The sequence below is a fragment of the Poromitra crassiceps genome, assembly GCF_964638095.1.
Source record: "Poromitra crassiceps genome assembly, chromosome: 12".
NCBI lineage: Eukaryota > Metazoa > Chordata > Actinopteri > Beryciformes > Melamphaidae > Poromitra > Poromitra crassiceps.
Genome location: NC_139632.1, coordinates 42,820,024 through 42,840,865, shown reverse-complemented (window position 1 = coordinate 42,840,865; position 20,842 = coordinate 42,820,024). Strand labels below are relative to the sequence as shown.

At 42.2% G+C, this 20,842-nt stretch overlaps 1 protein-coding gene across 2 annotated transcripts in view; it reads right to left on the bottom strand.

The window, feature by feature from the left end:
* Positions 1–19,682: 19,682 nt before the first annotated feature.
* phb2b (prohibitin 2b) overlaps positions 19,683–20,842 on the bottom strand; it is a 12,312-nt gene continuing 11,152 nt past the window's right edge. Inside the window, exons 10-11 of one of the 2 annotated variants that reach the window (XM_083647669.1) lie at positions 20,554–20,633; positions 19,698–19,772 (exon numbers count right to left, since the gene is read on the bottom strand). In XM_083647669.1, the coding sequence (XP_083503795.1) occupies positions 20,603–20,633 (31 nt within the window). In that variant the 3' untranslated portion in view covers positions 19,698–19,772; positions 20,554–20,602. Of the gene's footprint in view, positions 20,634–20,842 lie in introns of both variants that reach the window. The other variant, XM_083647668.1, reaches the window with a different exon arrangement.

Sequence of the window (20,842 nt, the reverse complement as noted above, 5' to 3'; positions counted from 1 at the left end):
TGGATTATAGTTGCTTTTTTATCAGCTGTCTACAAAACAGATTATGCATATTCTTTACTCCATAGACTGTAAAAAGTTCTACACTATACTCTATTTTATGGTTTTCTATTCATACTCTGCTCTATTGTATTCCTGCTATTGTAACTGTACTATTTGCTATAGATACTAGTTCTACTGGAATATTTTGTAATGTGGGGTAAGGATTACTAAGAGAAGATATGGTCTTCTTAAAAAAAAAAATGTATTGATAAAGTTCATGTCTGTTTTCATTTTCTTGATAAACAATTTACTTTATGAAACTAAAGAATCCTGCCTACAGCAATGGAGTCAAAGTATCACACTATATAATGCAATAACTGTAACTTGTAATGTAACTTTGTACTATAACACTAATTGGTTAATAACTGAGTATTTGTAGGCTACTATCATCACACAGTAGCAGAGTGTGTGCACAGTTATAGACGGTTTTCACCAGAGCACAACCCCACAGCACTTCCTTTTTCTCAGCATTCAGCAAACTGCAGAAATATTCACTCGACATCGTTACTTTTGTTTTCGCCGCTCAGCTGTATAGACGGTTTTCACAGAATGGTCAGTCCTGCACTTGAATGTTTTTTTTTCTTTTATGTCCATAGCAAACACTGCAACAGGAAGTGAGCGGGGGTTCAATTTAGAATGTTTTTGTTGTCAAGTTAAAACCGCCTATACTCTTTTACATGAACAGCAGTGCTGCAGCCACCAGAGATTCTAATGTTATAATAATATTTTAGTCCACTCCTCTATTTAGAAATGGGAGGGCTGAAAGGAGAGATTCAGTCCTTGGCCAGTAGAGGGGGATGTGCTTCCTCACATCATGGCTGACCAATTTGTGGCCTGTGGGCCAAGTTTGGCCTTGGCTCCGTTTGTTTTGGCCCACCATGGATTTGAAAAACCAAAAACAGCCAATATGACTGTGTTTCAAAGCTGTGCTGGGCTCATTTTTTAAAGCTACCGTGAGGATACTTACACCAACTAGATGGTAAATCATCTCTTAGTCCTCTGTGACAGTATTTTCCTGTGTGTACCCTCTAACACATACCCGCCACACCATGTGTGCTTTATAGTAACGTTCAGTCAGAACTCATTTATAATTTAAGCCCATAGTTAATGAACTAATCATGTACAAAACACACACACAGTCACATATTTTATATACTGCATATGTTGTAAGCCTAATTTTTGCCATCACAGCCGGGATGGGATAATACTTAAGCAATATAGCATGAGAGCCAGTGTGTTGTGGCAAATATATCCCGCTGCTCAGCTGTTATCCCACGAGGCCGCAGGCCGAGTGGGATAACTGCTGAGCAGCGGGATATATGCCACAACACACGCTGCTCGAGTGCTATATTGCTTTTATAAAACGGTTTCCAAGTATGATAATATAATAATAATAATAATACTATAAGTCCGACTGGCATGTCATTCTGATAGAGTCAGTTGAAACACTACTGTAAGGCGGGACCGCAAGAACGTGCGGGTGATTTGATTGGATCGTTCTGGAGACTGAAGTTGACATTGGCCAATCCTGGCGCTTGCTGAGAAGCTGAGAGCTTTCTGGAAAGCCCGACACGCAGCTCGAGCGCAGCGCTGCATTCTCAGCGCTTGCTGAGAAGCTGAGAGCTTTTCTGCAAAGCCCGACACCAACTAACGTTACGGGGTTAAATGCGGGGTTAACAGCCTTTTTTTTGCAAAGAAGACATTAGCCTGCGTCTATTCTTGTACAAAACATAATTTTCTGCAAAGTATTAGTAAAGTTATAAGCGAAGATCGATTCACAAGGATCTGACAGCTGTCTCCGCCATTTGTTTTTTCTACATTGTCATTTGAGGTAACCAAAGCCTTTTAGTAAGAGAGTTGCCATGGCAACTCAATAACCCATGGCCATGGGTTATTGGAGTGGGTTACTGGATTTATACAATGGCTGTGAACCAATCAGATTGCTTGATTTGAGAGAGCCGTTTTATAAAGGCTAATATACAAGGTGTCCCAAGCTCTGAGTCATTATAAACTCAATTAGCTACAGAAGCTAATGTTCACATTCAGTCCTTGTATATTTCTCTCATGTGTTCATCATTCCTTTCCTCCTCTGTGTGTGTGTGATTGAGAAATGAGATGCAGGTGGTGTTCATCCTAATTGGCCTGGTCAGGTGTCAGATTGCTGCTGGCTGATTGGCTGGTGGAGAGCATTTAAGCCAGCTGATGCCATCCTGTCGCCCCTTGCTCTCCTCATTCCCAATGATGATGGCTGCTGTGCTGACTGCTGTGTTCTGTCAGGTAGGAACTGTGTGTAGACCTACTTTAGTAGTTCTGCAGAACTTTATTAAGATGTGTCTTTATCTTGGTAGACCTGTGCAGTCTAAACTGTAAATAGTTACCTTCCAGATCTACACTTTTGTACACTGAAAATAACACTTACCCAAGTAGCAGAAAGTAGGGTGAGAAGCCCTTTAGTTTTTTGTAACATTTTCTGATGTTTATTTTGTAGGAGCTTATAGGTAAGAGCTGTGTCTCTTATTTAATCCATCATTTTCTTTTCTTAGGTAAATTTAAGGTTGGGGATTAGTTTGATTGGTTAGTTGTGTTGGGGCCATGCTGTGCTCTGAAACTAAACCTGCTACTTGTGAACTTGTGATGGTGGTTTGGCTGATCATCCTTGGGAGTGGGAAGAGTGGGGGCACTTTTGTGTTGCGGTCCCGTTCCCCGAGGCCGGTTCCTAACATAATTGGTGCTTTTCTCATTCGTCAGCACGTCGTCTGAGTATGTGTGTGTATATATATATTTTATGTTTGTCTGGTAGGCAGTCTTTGTGCAGGTGGTAAATGGTGTTAGTCAAGGTGGCTTTGTATGGAGCTGAGGAAGCTCATGGTGGTAAAGCTGGTGGAGATGTTTGTTGGAGGAGGAGCCGGTCAGAGGGGACCAGTAAGACTGAGGAGGGGCGTGACAAGGCAGGGCCGTCAGTAGCACCGTTTCTCCTGTTTCTGTGTAGACTGCTACCCTACAAGAGTCTCCGTACATAGACTTGCCTGTCACTCTGACTCCCAAGCCATCTAAATCAGCGATACAGACGTATTTACAAGTGTCACAGAAACATTTCAAAGCCACATATTGAGAAGAAGAGTTCATAGCTTCTCGACGTCGGGGTTAGAAAGCTTGACGCTGCTCATAAATGCCTCTTTTCATCTGAAGTCTGTGCTGGTGATATTTTTTACCGAGCCTTTGGCCAGAGTGGCGCTGTTGAGCGCTCTGACGGCTGAGAGCTCTAACCTGGAAAAAATATCACCAGCACAGACTTCAGATGAAAAGAGGCATTTATGAGCAGCGTCGAGCTTTCTAACTCCGACGTCGAGAAGCGATGAACCCTTCTTCTCAATATGTGGCTTTGAAATGTTTCTGTGACACTTGTAAATACGTCTGTATCACTGATTTAGACGGCTTGGGAGTCAGAGTCACAGGCAAGTCTATGTACAGAGATGGGACTCTTGTAGGGTAGCATAGTCTACACAGAAAGAGGAGAAAGGATGCTACTGATGGCCCTGCCTTGTCACGCCCCTCCTCAGTCTTACTGGTCCCCTCTGACCGGCTCCTCCTCCAACATCTCCACCAGCTTTACCACCATGAGCTTCCTCAGCTCCATGCACACCATTTACCACCTGCACAAAGACTGCCCACCAGACAAACATATAAAATATATATATACTCAGACGACATGCTGACGAACAAGAAAAGCGGGCGACCCCCTAATTATGTTAGGAACCGGCCTCGGGGAAGGGGACGGCAACACAAAAGTGCCCCCACTCTTCCCACTCCCAAAGATGATCAGCCAAACCACCATCACAAGTTCACAAGTAGCAGGTTTAGTTTCAGAGCACAGCATGGCCCCAACATCAACAAATCAAACTAATCGCCAACCTTAAACTTACCTAAGAAAAGGATGGATTAAAAAATAAATAGACACAGCTCTAACCTATAAGCTCCTACAAAATAAACATGAGAATGTTACAAAACTAAAGGGCTTCTCCCTCCTACTACTTCGGTAAGAGTTATTTAGTGTAAAAAAGTATAGATTTGGAAGGTAGCTATTTACAGTTTGGACTGCACAAGTCTACCTAGACAAGGACAGATCTTCAAGTTCGAAAGAACTACAAAAGTAGGCCTACACACCTGACAGAACAAAGAGTCAGAGCAGCCATCATCGGTGGCAATGACTGCAAGGGATGGCATCAACCCATTTAACAGTGCAGACACAGGAAGTTGGTGAAATAAAAGTTTGGGGCCATCATTCAAAACTCAATTAGCTATAGCATTTAAATGTTTGTGTCATATGTTCACATCATTCCTTTCCACAGTGTGTAATTGAAGTAAGAGTCCACTCATTGTACTCCCAACTATGATGGCTCTCTTGACTCTTTGCTGTGTTCTGTCAGGTAGGAACTGTGTAGGCCTACTTAGTTCTTCAGAACTTGAAGATGTGTAATCTTGGTGGACCTGTGCAGTCTAAACTGTAAATAGCTACTTCCAGCTCTATTGTACAATAACATCTTACCCAAGTAAAGTAGGAGGGAGAAGCCCTTTAGTTTTTTGTAACATTTTCTCATGTTTATTTTGTAGGAGCTTATAGGTGAGAGCTGTCTTTTATTTAATCCATCCTTTTCTTCTTAGGTAAGTTTAAGGTTGGGGATTAGTTTGTTGTTGGGGCCATGCTGTGCTATGAAACTAAACCTGCGACTTGTGAACTTGTGATGGTGGTTTGGCTGATCATCCTTGGGAGTGGGAAGAGTGGGGGCACTTTTGTGTTGCGGTCCCGTTCCGAGGCCGGTTCCTAACATAATTGGGGGCTCGTCCGCTTTTCCCGTTCGTCAGCACGTCGTCGAGTATATATATATATTTTATATGTTTGTCTGGTGGGCAGTCTTTGTGCAGGTGGTAAATGGTGTGCATGGAGCTGAGGAAGCTCATGGTGGTAAAGCTGGTGGAGATGTTTGTTGGAGGTGGAGCCGGTCAAAGGGAACCAGTAAGACTGAGGAGGGGCGTGACAAGGCAGGGCCGTCAGTAGCACCGTTTCTCCTCTTTCTGTGTAGACAATGCTACCCTACAAGAGTCCCGTCTCCGTACATAGACTTGCCTGTGACTCTGACTCCCAAGCCGTCTAAATCAGTGATACAGACGTATTTACAAGTGTCACAGAAACATTTCAAAGCCACATATTGAGAAGAAGGGTTCATCGCTTCTCGACGTCGGGGTTAGAAAGCTTGACGCTGCTCATAAATGCCTCTTTTCATCTGAAGTCTGTGCTGGTGATATTTTTTCCAGGTTAGAGCTCCCAGCCGTCAGAGCGCTCAACAGCGCCACTCTGGCCCGAAAGCTCGGTAAAAAATATCACCAGCACAGACTTCAGATGGAAAGAGGCATTTATGAGCAGCGACGAGCTTTCTAACCCCGATGTCGAGAAGCTATGAACTCTTCTTCTCAATATGTGGCTTTGAAATGTTTCTGTGACACTTGTAAATACGTCTGTATCGCTGATTTAGACGGCTTGGGAGTCAGAGTGACAGGCAAGTCTATGTACGGAGACTCTTGTAGGGTAGCGGTCTACACAGAAAGAGGAGAAACGGTGCTACTGACGGCCCTGCCTTGTCATGCCCCTCCTCAGTCTTACTGGTCCCCTCTGACCGGCTCCTCCTCCAACAAACCTCTCCACCAGCTTTACCACCATGAGCTTCCTCAGCTCCATGCAAAGGCACCTTGACTAACACCATTTACCACCTGCACAAAGACTGCCCACCAGACAAACATAAAATATATATATACACACACACGACGTGCTGACGAATGAGAAAAGCAGACGAGCACCCAATTATGTTAGGAACCGGCCTCAGGGAACCGGACCGCAACACAAAAGTGCCCCCACTCTTCCCACTCCCAAGGATGATCAGCCAAACCACCATCACAAGTTCACAAGTAGCAGGTTTAGTTTCAGAGCACAGCATGGCCCCAACACAACTAACCAATCAAACTAATCCCCAACCTTAAATTTACCTAAGAAAAGAAAATGATGGATTAAATAAGACACAACTCTTACCTATAAGCTCCTACAAAATAAACATCAGAAAATGTTACAAAAAACTAAAGGGCTTCTCCCCCTACTTTCTGCTACTTGGGTAAGTGTTATTTACAGTGTACAAAAGTGTAGATCTGGAAGGTAACTATTTACAGTTTAGACTGCACAGGTCTACCAAGATAAAGACACATCTTAATAAAGTTCTGCAGAACTACTAAAGTAGGTCTACACACAGTTCCTACCTGACAGAACACAGCAGTCAGCACAGCAGCCATCATCGTTGGGAATGAGGAGAGCAAGGGGCGACAGGATGGCATCAGCTGGCTTAAATGCTCTCCACCAGCCAATCAGCCAGCAGCAATCTGACACCTGACCAGGCCAATTAGGATGAACACCACCTGCATCTCATTTCTCAATCACACACACACAGAGGAGGAAAGGAATGATGAACACATGAGAGAAATATACAAGGACTGAATGTGAACATTAGCTTCTGTAGCTAATTGAGTTTATAATGACTCAGAGCTTGGGACACCTTGTATATTAGCCTGTATTATCCCATACATGTAAAAAGCAGCTGTGATGGCAAAAATTAGGCTTACAACATATACTGTATATAAAATATGTGACTGTGTGTGTTTTGTACATGATTAGTTCATTAACTATGGGCTTAATCATAAATGAGTTATGACTGAACATTACTATAAAGCACACATGGGCAACATACGGCCACCTGTGTGGCCCGCGATGGAATTGCAAAAAAAGTTTTTTATTTTTTTACAGTGCACCTGAACGCAACATGCAAGATACCTGCTGAATAAGTGTCCAAATGTTCATGTCATTCTGGCCAATATTCTTCTGTTATAGCATTTCAGTCTGGAATATGGAATATCTTTCAATAATCTTTATGACTAAAAGGCCAAAAGTAATCTCATGTGTAAGAAATGGCTGTTCTACATTGAGGTAGAAAATTTAAATAATTAACTTGTTGGTTTTGGATTTATTTAGCTTCAAGAGTGCATGTTCGTGTGACCCTCAACACAGGCTTTGAGAATCCCGGCCACTTACTGATACTTATGCTTAAATTAACCCACTCATATTCTGGTTTATTTCAAGAAAAACATTTCGGATAGTGGAAATTCTAATTGGCTGGTAACTTTAAAATCTAGCAGCCATATTGGCAGGTGGTGAAAAAAGTTAATTTCAAGCCCTGCAGGGAGAGTGTGGTGACATAGGAGTGAGTGAGAAAAGGATCAAATATTGGTGGTTAAGACTGAATAATGACATCACAACTGTTAATTTAAAATTAGTTATTCCTCTAAACCTGGCTTCAAATGCCCCAATTTTCTCGTGCTGGCGCCATTCAGCCCTCAGCAAAATCTGGTAGCGAGGACTTTTTTTGTGGCCCTCTCTATCATCAAAGTTGCCCATCCATTACGGCATGACAATATTTGTTCGGCCCCCGGCAACAATCTGGATTTCTCATGTGGCCCCCCATGAAAAATAGTTGCCCACCCCTGAACTAGAAGGCCTAAGGATCCTTTTGTATACCAACCATGTCAACCTATCTTGTCGGGAAGGGGGCTAAATAATGATGTCGAGCAGGGGCGGTTCTAGGCCTTTTTTGGGTGGGCTTTAGCCCACCCAAAATTGGTCTCAGCCCACCCCATAGTCTCAGCCCACCCAAAAAAAAAAAAAAAAAATCTCTCCAAATCCATGGTGGTCATTAGTAGCAGTTTCTGTTAAAATGATCTTTATTTATTATTTATTTTTGCTTTAAAACTATTTTTTAATTTTCTGCTTAAAGTTCATGAAAAAGTGGCATTCTTGTTTTTTCCCACAATAATTTCATAATACCATTTGTAATGCCACCGTTGTAGTGCTGTTGTTCAAAATTAAAGTACATTTTCTCAGATTTATTGGTGTCTTTCTAGTCACACAATTTTAATAGTCAGTGTTTCCCATACACTGATCTATTTGTGGTGGTACACCCTACATAGATTTTGACCCCCACAAATACTGCCACATATTAATTTCAACTAGTTGACTGCAAACTCCTGCTTGAGTGCTTACAGTATATTATTATCTTGTCGGAATATTATTCCAGCCAATAAGTTAGGAAGTTCCCTTTTGATTTAATTTTACTTTTGTTTTGCCTACAAAGCAAAATGTTACTTTACTTGAAACTCCCCTGAAGTGATTTTGGTATTATGTATGCAAGCATAATTCTACCATATAGTAACCTGTATGCAGAATATATATAGTATATATAGCAGAGGAGGTTTTTCCAGTGAGGCATAGGAGGATGGTCCTCCTCTATTAGATTGGGGATTTTATATAAAAAAAATATTATAATCTTTTATTTTTATTTTTTATATTTTTCATTTTTCAATTTTTTTTTTATAATAAAATATCAATCAAATGTGTTTTTTCTTATGTGCAGACGCTCATTTTTCCATTCATTATATTCTTATATGCTTAAACAACAGTGACCTGAACTGATGGAAAGGAGAGCTCCATGCAGAGAGTCACTCTGGCCCTGGTCCCAGCCTTTAGTAGGCAGATAAAAAAAACTTCGCCCTGTGGGTGTTTATTTATTTGGTCATTTATCTAATGAAAAATATGATTGGTTGAAAAACACTTGCAATTCACAGAAACCTGACAGAAACACGTGAGAGTGATGTGTTTTCCCACCAATCACATTGAGCTGGAGGTTCGCACGCCCTTACCCTGGTTAAACCAGGTGAAATCTAATTGGTTGTTGGTTGGATAGATGGCTGACAGTGATTGACATTCTGTATAGACCAAATCACCGTGACGTCACCATGTAAACAAATTTACTTCCGGGTACCACTTGGGGAAGGCGGCAGGTTTAAATGTGCGTGTTGTCAAATAAATGCTGTCAAACCCTCTCGCTGTTTTCGGCCGACTACTTTCAATTTAAATGGTTAAACGGTTGGTAAACATGCTTGTCCGACGTATCTAGCCTTTCTTCTGTGTTTGTTTGATGTAGTGTTAGCTAGCTAATAACGTTTGTTTGTCTGTCAAACTCGCTGTTTTTTTGCAGACTTGTTAACGTTACAGACAGAGCTACTAACCTCGCGTCACCAGGCTCTTCTCGGCAAGAAAGAGCTACTGACGCCACGTTAATTTAATTTAGCTTCAAGTCTACTCTGGTCTGGTCCAACAGGTAAATTAGCTAGTCTGGTCTCCACTAACGTTAGTGAAAGTGTTGTTATGAATGATATTAAACAACAACACAACACGGACGAACCATTTTTGTCTTCTTTGTCTGTTTTTGTCTTCAACACGTCAGTTTGTGCCGTCCACCGCCATTATAATGTGTGGACCTCAGGGGTACCCGGAAGTAAATGTAAACATCCCGCTGATTACCGTAGGTCTATTGTCCAATGCTGAATAGCCTACGTCTGAAAATCGTGTTGAATCCGCAGCGCTCCATTGGAAATACAGGAAATGAAGACCTGACAGGCTAATAGATAGATTTACAGACAGTAGCACCTATATTTTCCCCTTTCTCTTTTCCTATTAACCTATCTTTTATATTATCAAGCAGTAAGTTAGCTCACAAGCCAGACAGTCGTTGCATTGTATTACGCGGAGTTTAGAGAGAGCAGCGTGACAGAGGCTCACAAGCAAACACTGGGATAATTTAACCTCATCGGCTGCACTCGCACCGGCTACAGACTGCATGGATATTCAAGTAAGTCAATTCAGTTCGAGTTATCCGGGTCTTCTACTAAATTCGGCATCCACCAAGCAGTGCTACTTTTTCGTATTATATTGTTTTATGCTGAATAGCCCGCCATTTGGCGATCTTAAACTCGCACATTTTTTAACTGAATTTGGCAGCGTGGAACGAAACAGCAATTTGCATAGCAAATTGCAACGAATCTTGTAGCCTATGTTGGACGTAGTCACTGGCGCCGGAACAAGGGGGACATGGGGACATTTTGTCCCCCTTAAAATTTGGTCCCCCTAAATTTTTTTTTTTTTTTTTTTTTTTTTAATCTGAGGGGGCAACTGCCCCTGACGCTTAGAGCCCACTTTACACTGTTTACACAGCCTGTGATGCTTGTTAAAGCCGTGATCGTTGTGGGATTATTACACCTGAGACAGACAGACCCAGGGATCAAGTTACAGAGAGCCCACTTTACACTGTTTACACAGCCTGTGACACTTGTTAAAGCCGTGATCATTGTGGGATTATTCCACCTGAAAGACAGACAGACCTGGACTCTGTACTGCACTCACTGTCATTGGAAGTGATAATAATAATAATAATAATAAGTTCAGTGTTTCTGCCTGTGTTGCTGTCTGTTGTAGTGTAATTATAAAATGACCTAAAGGGAGAGCAGGTCACCAAGTGAGTGAGAAAAGGAAAAATACTGAATAATTACATCACTACAGTATAATCCTAATATTAATTTAAAATGAGATATTCATCTAAATATGGCTAAAAATCATCCAACGTCCATAAAAACGTCAATTTTTCGTCGCCGCCCTTACGGGCGTCGAAAAAACAAAAAACAAAAAACAAAAATGTGTCCCCCTTATTGCAAACTCGTTCCGGCGCCACTGGACGTAGTGAAGTGTTTTTGATTGATTTGTTCATCCATCAAGCCTTTTACTGACAGACTAACTAACTAACTTAAGTTTGATGTTGCCTGCTGTAACAGTGTGGATCTATAAAGCGGTCTGTAGCCTAATAATTTATAAGAAATAAGGAATCGATTGGGACGAAGCATGTCAACCTAGGATGTCGGGAAGGGGGGGGTAAATAACGCTCCAAAGTTGATTAATTGGAATGTAACTAACATGTTGATGCAGCAGCACTGTTGAGAGTGTGTCCCCCTGTACTGATAATGATGTTATCTATCACATCCGCTAACCTGTTGCTCGTTGAACAAGTAGGCATTTATCAGCTCAGCTGCACCGTCAAGCTAGACGTAAGGGGGAAGAGGACAGCAGAGAGAGAGAGAGAGAGAGAGAGAGAGAGAGAAAAATTGCCCACCCAGTGCCCAATTCGGTGTCTGTTCTTTTATTCCTGGTGGGAATCTTTTGCTTTGGATAAGGATTTCTCTGCTGACTGCATGGATTTCTTTTGTGCACAATCTAATGTGCTTTTCGCTTAGGTTACTGTAGGCTACATCACCTTCCAGACGGCTTCTAGAAGAAAAAAATGCTTTTAAATGAGCTGTTTGATAAAACTATTTATAAACCTTAATAAAAATGCTTATAAATGAGCCATTTAAATTAAATTAATTAATTTGACAAATGAAAGACTGATGCTGATTTGCAAAATGCAATTTAAAATGTGCATTTTTTAATCCATTTTCATATTCTTGCTTATTCGTTTTCATATTATTTGTCCTTTGCATAATTCATTTCGCCTTTACTTTACCATTAGACAACTGTTTTACTTAAAGCACAATTATGCCACACTGTATACAGGTATGGCGCGCACACGGAAAAAAAAACCGCCCAATTTTTTTTGGGCAGTACTCACATTATAAGCTGCAGCAGTGATCCTTCTTTATCATCACCAGTAGTTTGAACACTGATATAAATAAGCTGATGAAGGAGACTAGTCAGTCCCTGACTCTAGCTAAACTCACTGGTAGAAATCTCACCTGTCTCACTCTTTATGTTGTGTTATTGTCAGACAGTGTGAATACAGTGTGTAGAAATCAGAAGCTTAACTCCCAACAGCTCATAGCTCAGTCAGCTGAGCGGCTGTGTCGCTGTCTCTGTCTGACAGGTAGACTGTTGGTTCGATTCCTGATGGAGGAGACATATTACAGCACTGCCCTGTCTTTAACATCACCAGCGTATCGCCTACTACAGGCAGATACACAGAGCGACACAGCGCCTCCTACAGATCCACTGAAATGGACACTGTGGACAGACTGCAAAGAGATCCAGACATGTCATATACTGAGTCTAGAGCAGTTTTTCAAAAAGTTATTTTTACGCCTAGCAGCAGCCAGGAGGAGCAACCAGAACAGTTACATAAAACATATTTCCGATGTCAGTAAAATTTCAGCTCTCTGTGGTTTTCTGTCTCATAACCCTCAGCTCATGTCTCTGCAGAGGTCAGGGGGGGAGAACATCCCCCCCCTTAGATCCAGGCAGTGCCAGCTGAACGGGATTAGAACCCACAACCTCTGGCCCCGGTGTCACTGTGTGTATTATTCCTTCACACCACCAGCTACCCTTCACACTCACAGCTCTTCTCCGGGCGCTCTTGTCTCTTCCCTCTGCCTGTCATTATTCAAAACTGACTGAGGCTCGAACCCACGACCGCAAAAGTGGCTGAGGCCTCAATATTGCCGGGCAGCAAGCCTACTCTCTGTGCCACCAAGTCAGACTGATTGAATGAGGTTTTCTCAGGGCTTTAAATGACTCTTTCCTCTGGCTGTCAACATTCAAAACTGACTGAGGCTCGAACCCACAACCTCAAAAGTCACTGTGGCTCAAACCCACAAGCACCAAACTGCTAGACAGCAATCCAACTCTCTGAGTTAGTGGGCCATAGTGATTAAGACTAGACGATTAAAGTATAGTCTTTATGCATCTTAAAATATGTTTTGAAGGGACCTTTTAAGTTGAATAGTATTTGAATTATATTAATATGACGTGAGTTTCTATTCGCCTTGCACAGAAAACCTTTTACTTTTATAAAAGGAAACGGGGCTAGTGCCGCACTAGCTTCCTCCCCCGTTTCCAAGCTCACCAGCCACCACTGATATATAGGGAAACAATTATTTTTTCATTGCTGTAAAACCACAGAACGGTAAAGAAGATATTGATGTGTGTAGTTCTTCATAGATCTAGTCTCTTCATTTTGATCTCAAAGTGCACCAATTTTTACTTGAAACTGTACAAAATTTTCTTCCGGGGGGGCATGCCCCCGGACCCCCCTAGGGGTTCAGTGGTCCATGACCTTTGTGTGGGCTGAGCCCACCCAAAGCTCTAATGCTAAAACTGCCCCTGATGTCGAGTCTACATCATCTTCTTTGTAGAGCTTCTTTTTTTAAATGGAGTCTCAGAAATGGTAGGAAGGTGGAAAGAAAACAGCTCTCCTAAATCATACTGAAACACATTTCTGCTAAAGCAGCAGGTAGGCTGCATCCTGTTCTCTCCTGTATGGAGAGAATGTTAAGACAATTAAATCAATTAAATATGCTTATTGGCAAAGGAACATACCCAATAGAACATGATGACTTAAGACCTTTTTACAAATAATCACAATCCACGATTCAGTTTGGCATAGCCTACAATCCATTATTTCAATGAGCTCAACTTTTAGAGTTGTTCTCTTATTCCCACACTCTTCTTCGGTTGAGATTTGATTGAAATAAGTGCTGATTTTATGCTGATTTGAAGAATCGATCCTAACAATTCAGATCATGTCTTGAGGTTTTACCAGGTTTGAGTGTTTGCTGCGGTTATGCAAGGCTGCATTACACTGCCAGATTTTTGAATGGAGTTTGGCTTGGAAGTGGAGAGAACAGTGTGTGTCAGGGCTACAGGTAGACTTGGCTGCTCTCTCCTTTTCCTCCAGGCTGTTCTCTCTGTCCTCTGTTCTCGTCCTTTCCTCTCTTCCTCTCCCATAGAAAAACCATGTCCTTCTCCCTCCATCACAGAGCAGAGTGCAGCAGGCTGGTGCGAAATGGCGGAGAGAGGAGAAGGAAGAGAGGAGGAGATATCTAACAGTGCTGAGAGGCTGCGAGGAAAACCCAGAGTGGAACTGCGATCCAAACTGGAACTGGACTGGTTTGACCAAGGAGAGGAGGACAGGAGGGGAGGAGACTTCTTTTGATGAAGAATGTAAAGATCCATTGGCTTGTTCTACATAATACTGTAGGCTGGAAGCATTAAAGACTCAACTGATGTGTGACAACTGATCATATAATTTGTCACATTGTAATAAAGCCTGCATATTATGGCTAGATAATGTAATGACATCTTCAGACTGATATTAGGCTACATTAGCACCATAGGTTCAAGACAGGCTCTTCATGCACCCCAAGAAAACTGCTGGAAGTGGAACCCCAGATCTCCTTTTAGGAATGAAGCAAACACTAATGTTAAGCCAAGTTTATTTATATTGCCCTTTATCACAAGCATTTCGGAGAATGGTTGTTTTCAAAACCGCCTACTGTATACTAGCAGTACTTACTGATATGGCCAAACTAGCTTACTACTTGCCGTGTAAATGGTAAATGGACTGCATTTATATAGCGCTTTTTCTCCAAAGCGCTTTACAATGTGCCTACATTCACCCATCGAAAGGCAGCCAGCTGCCACGCAGGGTGCTGGCACAGCCATCGGGAGCAATTTGGGGTTCAGTGTCTTGCCCAAGGACACTTTGACATGTGGACTGGAGGAGCCAGGGATCGAACCATCGACCTTCTGGTTAGTGGACGACGCGCTCTACCTCCTGAGCCACAGCCGCCCCTAGTGTAGTATGCACTATGAATACAAAAGCAAAATCTGCAGTATGCCTGATTCTGAAAAAATCTCCAGTATGCATCCGACCAGTCTGCCTTGCCTACTGTGTCCCACAATGCAAAGTGTTGGAACGTCACAACAGCCAAAGACATGAGATCATTTTCAATGTATTTGCTTGAAATCATGTAGCTATTGCTAAAGGGGGAAATGTTCACAATATGACCAAACCAATGGTGAACAAGATTATATACAGTATGACAAGCATAGTGGAAAAACACAGGTATGCAAGAGCAGATTTGAGCAACAATGTAGCTATTCTACAGCCTAACCTACCCGGCACCCCTTAGGTTAGGTTCTAAGGCTTATTAGACCCTACATGCACACACAGGCTGAGCACCCCCTGGGAAGGCTGTGTGTGCAATAGGTGCTGGGCAAAGACATTGACAGAGTCGTGGGCAACAAGAATGACAGGAGAAAACAGAGACAAAAATAAAGAGAGTCAACTATAAATGTTACTTGAACTTAGCAGCTGTGAGTTTTTGATAGCTCCACAGAGGGAGCACAGAGTTAAGGGAGACAGAGTCAGTGCTGTCAGCCTGTCTCGACGTGTCTGATTGAATTCCTGCTCTGAAGCCGACAACAGAAACCTGTTTGAGCCTGCAGTGCACACAGCTGTGTCAGTGTCTCAATATCAACTGTTATGCATGCTTTTATATGTATTGTGCGAATAGGACAAATCAGCGTGACATCACGACGACAAAATGTACTCCCGGGTGCCACACTGCCACTACAGCTGAAACTAGGAGGAAATCAATTTGAAAAGCTGTGCCAAACAAATGTTCATATTTAAAAAAACTATACATCACATCGCTTATATTTTGACATTGTGAGTGAGAGCAGAAGGAGCCAAAGGGTTTGATGTATAATATTAAAGTTGTGTGAACTGTCGCAGCTTTAAAATGTGTGAATTTAGTAAAAAAGTACACTCAGTGTGTACTTTTGTGTGTATCTGACATTTGACTAGGCTGCTATCTTTATCTGTATGTATGTGTGTGTGTGTGTCAAGGCTGGATTAAAGTAGCCATGGGCCCCGGGGCTATGACTTTTTCAAGGGCCCCCTTACGACTTGTCACCCCCCCAGCCCCCCTGGGCATGCAGGCACACACACAAAAGTAAAACAAGAAAAACACTTCTGGTTTCCACTTCAGAGCAGAGATAATAAACAGGAAGATGATGTCTCACTCCGCTCTGAATCCAGACACTACAAACGGACAAGGGGCCCACAAAAACACAATTATCAATGGCTTCCTTTGTTTTGCTCGGGAGTACAAAAAAACTTTAATTGGCGATATTTTACATTTGTTGTCCGCGCAGCCCAACACACAACAGCTTTTAGCTATGTTTAATGACGCTGGTGTATGGGAGTGAATGGAGAGCTTTCTCCCGTGATGGGCGTGGCCCATTTCATGCAGTGTCTCTATGGGTGGGCCTGGCTGGGCCCACCCAGGGAATGAATGTTGGCCTCTTACCTGAAGATTTTTCTAGCGGCGCATACAGTACCTCCGCAGCTCCCGGGGAGCGATACGCTTTGCAGGGAGAGAGATGAAATCAAGAAGTAACTACACAGAGCCGTGTTTTCACCACATTTCTTGACCCATGTGGTAAACTTTGAGTAACTGTTTGTTTTTAGTCATTTCTCCAAGTAAATGTGTTGGGTTGAGAGAGATTAAAAGCAGCACAGAGTAGGCTATCAGTAACCTTGCTTGCAAGATGGATAACCTCGCGAGATCAAAAGAGATTCTCTCGCGTTTAGTGAAACGTAATGTGGAGATAAACCGTCCATCTGGCAGCGTCAGGTTAGGCTATCAGGGCTGAGAACTGAAACGGCTATTCAGTCAAAACAAGTTTGGTGATTCATTCATGTGCTGATATACGGTCGTTTGAGAGTGAAAGCGCACTCGGTACTGCACATAATGGCGTTTCATTGTGACTTTTCACGGGCTGTTCTCACTATTATCATTGTACAATGTAACATGCTGATCACTTGGCTGCCGTTCTGACTATAACAGCATGGGCCCCAGCATGGAGTTAGGGTGCCGTTCTGACTATAACAGCATGGGCCCCAGCATGGAGTTAGGGTGCCGTTCTGACTATAACAGCATGGGCCCCAGCGTGGAGTGTGCACGACTGTGATCTGCGGAGGTCTGCCTTGCGGAGCCTCGCTTGAGTAAAATGAGACCTTAAAACGGCCAACATTCCTGTCTTTCAGAAGCTGTAGCAGGCTCAGCTACGTACACAATGTTTATTACATGACCAAAACTATGACTAGAAAAAACTTAGTGCTGAGCTGCATCTCAAAGTCATCTTCAGGTTCCCAGGTTTCAGATGATGTGTACCACTTCCATGTGGCATATACTATTGACCTGCTATCTCCCCCTAATAAAAGAAAGTGTCTGGTAGGGAGGGATGTAAAATGTCAATATGTGAACACGTGCATTTGACTTTAGTATTGTCAATTATATCAATTATGGAATGAATTGTGTGGCCCACCCACTTTTATTCAGGCCCACCTAAAATTTAATTTCTGGCTACGCCCCTGATCTCATCCTCTACTATGAAGCCTCCTAGAACTAGGAGCAGTGGGCACCTGCAGTGCACCCGCGCTGCAAGCTGTCAAATCCAAAGTTTATGGAATGCATTTTCTGCTGTAAATTAATATTGTAACTTTTAGTTAATATGACTTAATATTAATATTACTACTTAACTTAAACCATTACATTTAGGTATGCATATGTTGATGCATGCATATATACTGTATTTAATTGTTTAGATACAATCATACATGTTTATCCATCACCTCAGTGGTTTAAACACAGTGCTTAAGCGCAGGGCTAAAAGCCTCCATAGCGATTCATACAGGCAAATTCCAAAGTGGGATAACCCAGGCGTAGGTGGCCCTGCTCTGGAGCAGCAGAAAATAGTTGTTACAGTGTGTTCCCTACATGACTACGTATACGTTTGGTTTTCATTCTATTATGGTAACATAGCATCAAAAAAGAGGACTTTTGGGATATGTAAAGAAAATTCTCTCATATAGAGACACTGCATGTAATAGGCCACGCCCATCACGGGGGAAGAGCTCCGTTCATTTCCACACACCGGTGTCATTTTCTTTGAATTAAACATAGCTAAAAGCTGTTGTGTGGTGGGGCTGCGCAGACAACAAATGTAAAAAATCGCCAGTTAAAGTTTTTTTGTACTCCTGAGCAAAACAAGGAAGCCATTGAGAATTGGCGAGAAGAAAAATGTGGATCTAGCTGTCAAGAAGTAAGTTGAAGTGTTCATCTTCCGTATATACGATCTTTTGGTGCAACACGCAACCATGCACGCGACATAGGAGAACGCCAGGATTGGACAGGAGTTTGTGTTTTCCCCCGTCTTGGGCGTGGTTTCTGAATGATGACGCGTTACCCAGTGTCTCTATGGTTCTCTGTAGGTCATGGCTATGAGAATGTTCCCTTTAGGATTTAAGAGGAAAAAGTTCCCTTGATACCCATCTTGGACTGGGAACATCAGCAAACACAACTTCCAGCACTTAACAAGGGACGTTTCTATTCGGTCACATTTCAACATTCTATTAAAAGTCCCTGGAAACCAAAAATAAATGTGTTTTGAGTTTGTCACATCACAGACAAATATGTTACTAACCACCCAGCCAAATTTGAATGATTAAAAATGTTGACAAGTACGTAAAATTAGGTTTCAAAATCGCCACAGTGCCGCACAACTTGATACATTGTGATGCTTTTTTTTTATTTGCAGGGTAGAGGCACTTCAACCTGATTGGTCCAGGGAGCTTATTGTGTAATAAGCATGGACTGTATATAATAAGTCTGGAGCATAAGCCCCGCCCACTTCAAACCCAACACAAGGAACAGTACAAAAACCTAAATGGCAATATTTAGGATTTGGATTGAAACTAATGTCTAATATTTTTAGATGCTTATTATTATTATACAGTTATAAGGTTATTGTGGATTTGGGTTTCCACTTTCCACAGGCGACATAATATGTTATGTCTGCCTATTTACAATTTGATTACATTACAGTTACATTACAGGAATAGTTTTCTGTTAGCTGTCACAAGGCCCTCTGTTCTGTTAAACCACACATCCTCCTCTGATACAGGAAGTGATTTTACACCTGACCTGTCACATAACTGTACAAGCACAACCGCTGAGCTGGTGCGTCTGTTACCATAGAGACCCAACCACCTGCTCTGATGTCCACGGCCCGTCGCCATGGCACCCGCTCAACCTTAGGTGTGATGTCACTGTTGCCATAGCGACCCAGCAGCTGGAACAGCAAATGCCAAGAGGGAGAGAGAGACAGAGAGGAAGAGACAGTACAGCACTACAAGCAATTCAGATAACACACACACACACACACACACACACACACACACACACACACACACACACACACACACACACACACACACACACACACACACACACACACACACACACACACACACACACACACACACACACACACACACACACACACACACACAGCTGTAGGTCAGACTGTTGCCTTTGAGTAGAGTTTTAGCGTCATCTGGTGGAAACAACTGGAGCTGACACTGGCCTCAAAAACTGATGAATAACCAATTGTGATCTGGGTCTAATATTTGTGCCTATTAAAATGAGATCATAGATATGATCAGATGGACATAATAATGCCGTTTGAATAATATATGCACGCACGCGCACGCGCACATGTGTGTGTGTGTGTGTGTGTGTGTGTGTGTGTGTGTGTGTGTGTCTTTCTTCATCGGTGTGTGTTTTATGTAAGAAAAGGAAGACGGTGTGGACGCAAATTAAGAGAGAAACATTTAACCCTCAGGAGTCTTGGGCTGTTTTGCTATACTCGTCTATTGGATGTCCTGTCTCTTTTACACGCTATCCTGACTTGACCCCCACTGAGTTGAGTTTCCCCCTGCCACAAACAAACACACGCGCACACACACACACACACACACACACACACACACACACACACACGCGCACACACACTTAAAGGAAGACAAAGGATCAGATTTTGGCATAAAAAAACTCTTCATTGTTTGTAAGGCTGCAGCAGTCTTGCTGCTGACCAATAGCAGTTCCCACAGCGCAGCCTCTGAGCCAATGAGCTGCATAGAAAATTAAAACAGCAGAGAACCTTCTTGCACATGTTCATTACAATTAAATTAATATAAAAAATGATAAGCGCAGTGTTCTAATATAATCATAGCAGCATCCCATCCAAACTCTGTTGACGTACACCATGAAAACCACACACATACCATGAAAAGACATTGTTTTGTTTTGTCTACATAAGAATCCAATAATTGCAGTAGCAGATCAAAGGTCAGTTTTAAATACTACATGCAAAACATTCTCACATTCAGCTCACATCTTTTTATAATATATTTCCCTGGATGTTAAAGACTGTATAATTGAATAGTATTTTCTTTCTATTGTATTATCTTTGTCAATTTTAGAAATGTTCTTTTTTGTTGTTGTTATGTGTGTCTAGGAAAAGACCTGGGGCCAGTTGCACAAAGCACCTTAGGTTAAGATTTCCCTTAGAGTCCGAGTTAAGGAGTCCATAAAATAGAATCGGCTGCACAAAACAGCCTTAAATCGTGTGCTTATGTTTTCCTTAAAATGTGTAACCTTAAGGAGGAGATTTAAAGGTGTTTTGTGCAACCAATTTTATTTTATGGACGCCTTAACCCGGACTCTAGGAAAATCTGAACTTACAGTAAGGTGCTTTGTGCAACCGGCCTGGAAATTAATGCTTGATTAAATAAAAGGAATACCGGTAATAATAATAAAAATAATAAAAGACATCTTTCACACACACACACACACACACACACACACACACCTCTTCATGGGTACCATAAAATCATTCTGTAAGCCACAAACCAAGTGCAGATGTGAGTCTTATTCAGATGGAGTTGTTGATGCCTCCTCATCACTTCTTTTTGCCCATGGATTCGGGCAAGCTGAAAAAGAACAACACAGTCCATTAAAAGTTAAAACTGCAGTCAAAATGTATTATGTCATTACTACACTATTGCCAATGGTAGAAGTAATTCTTTCTCTTGTTTTACCACGGCCCTGGGCCAGCAGCACCACCGGGGTCAAGGGATTGGAAATAGTCAGGAGACTCAGTCAGAGAGTCAGTGAGTCAGTCATGGGCGTTTGGTGAGTT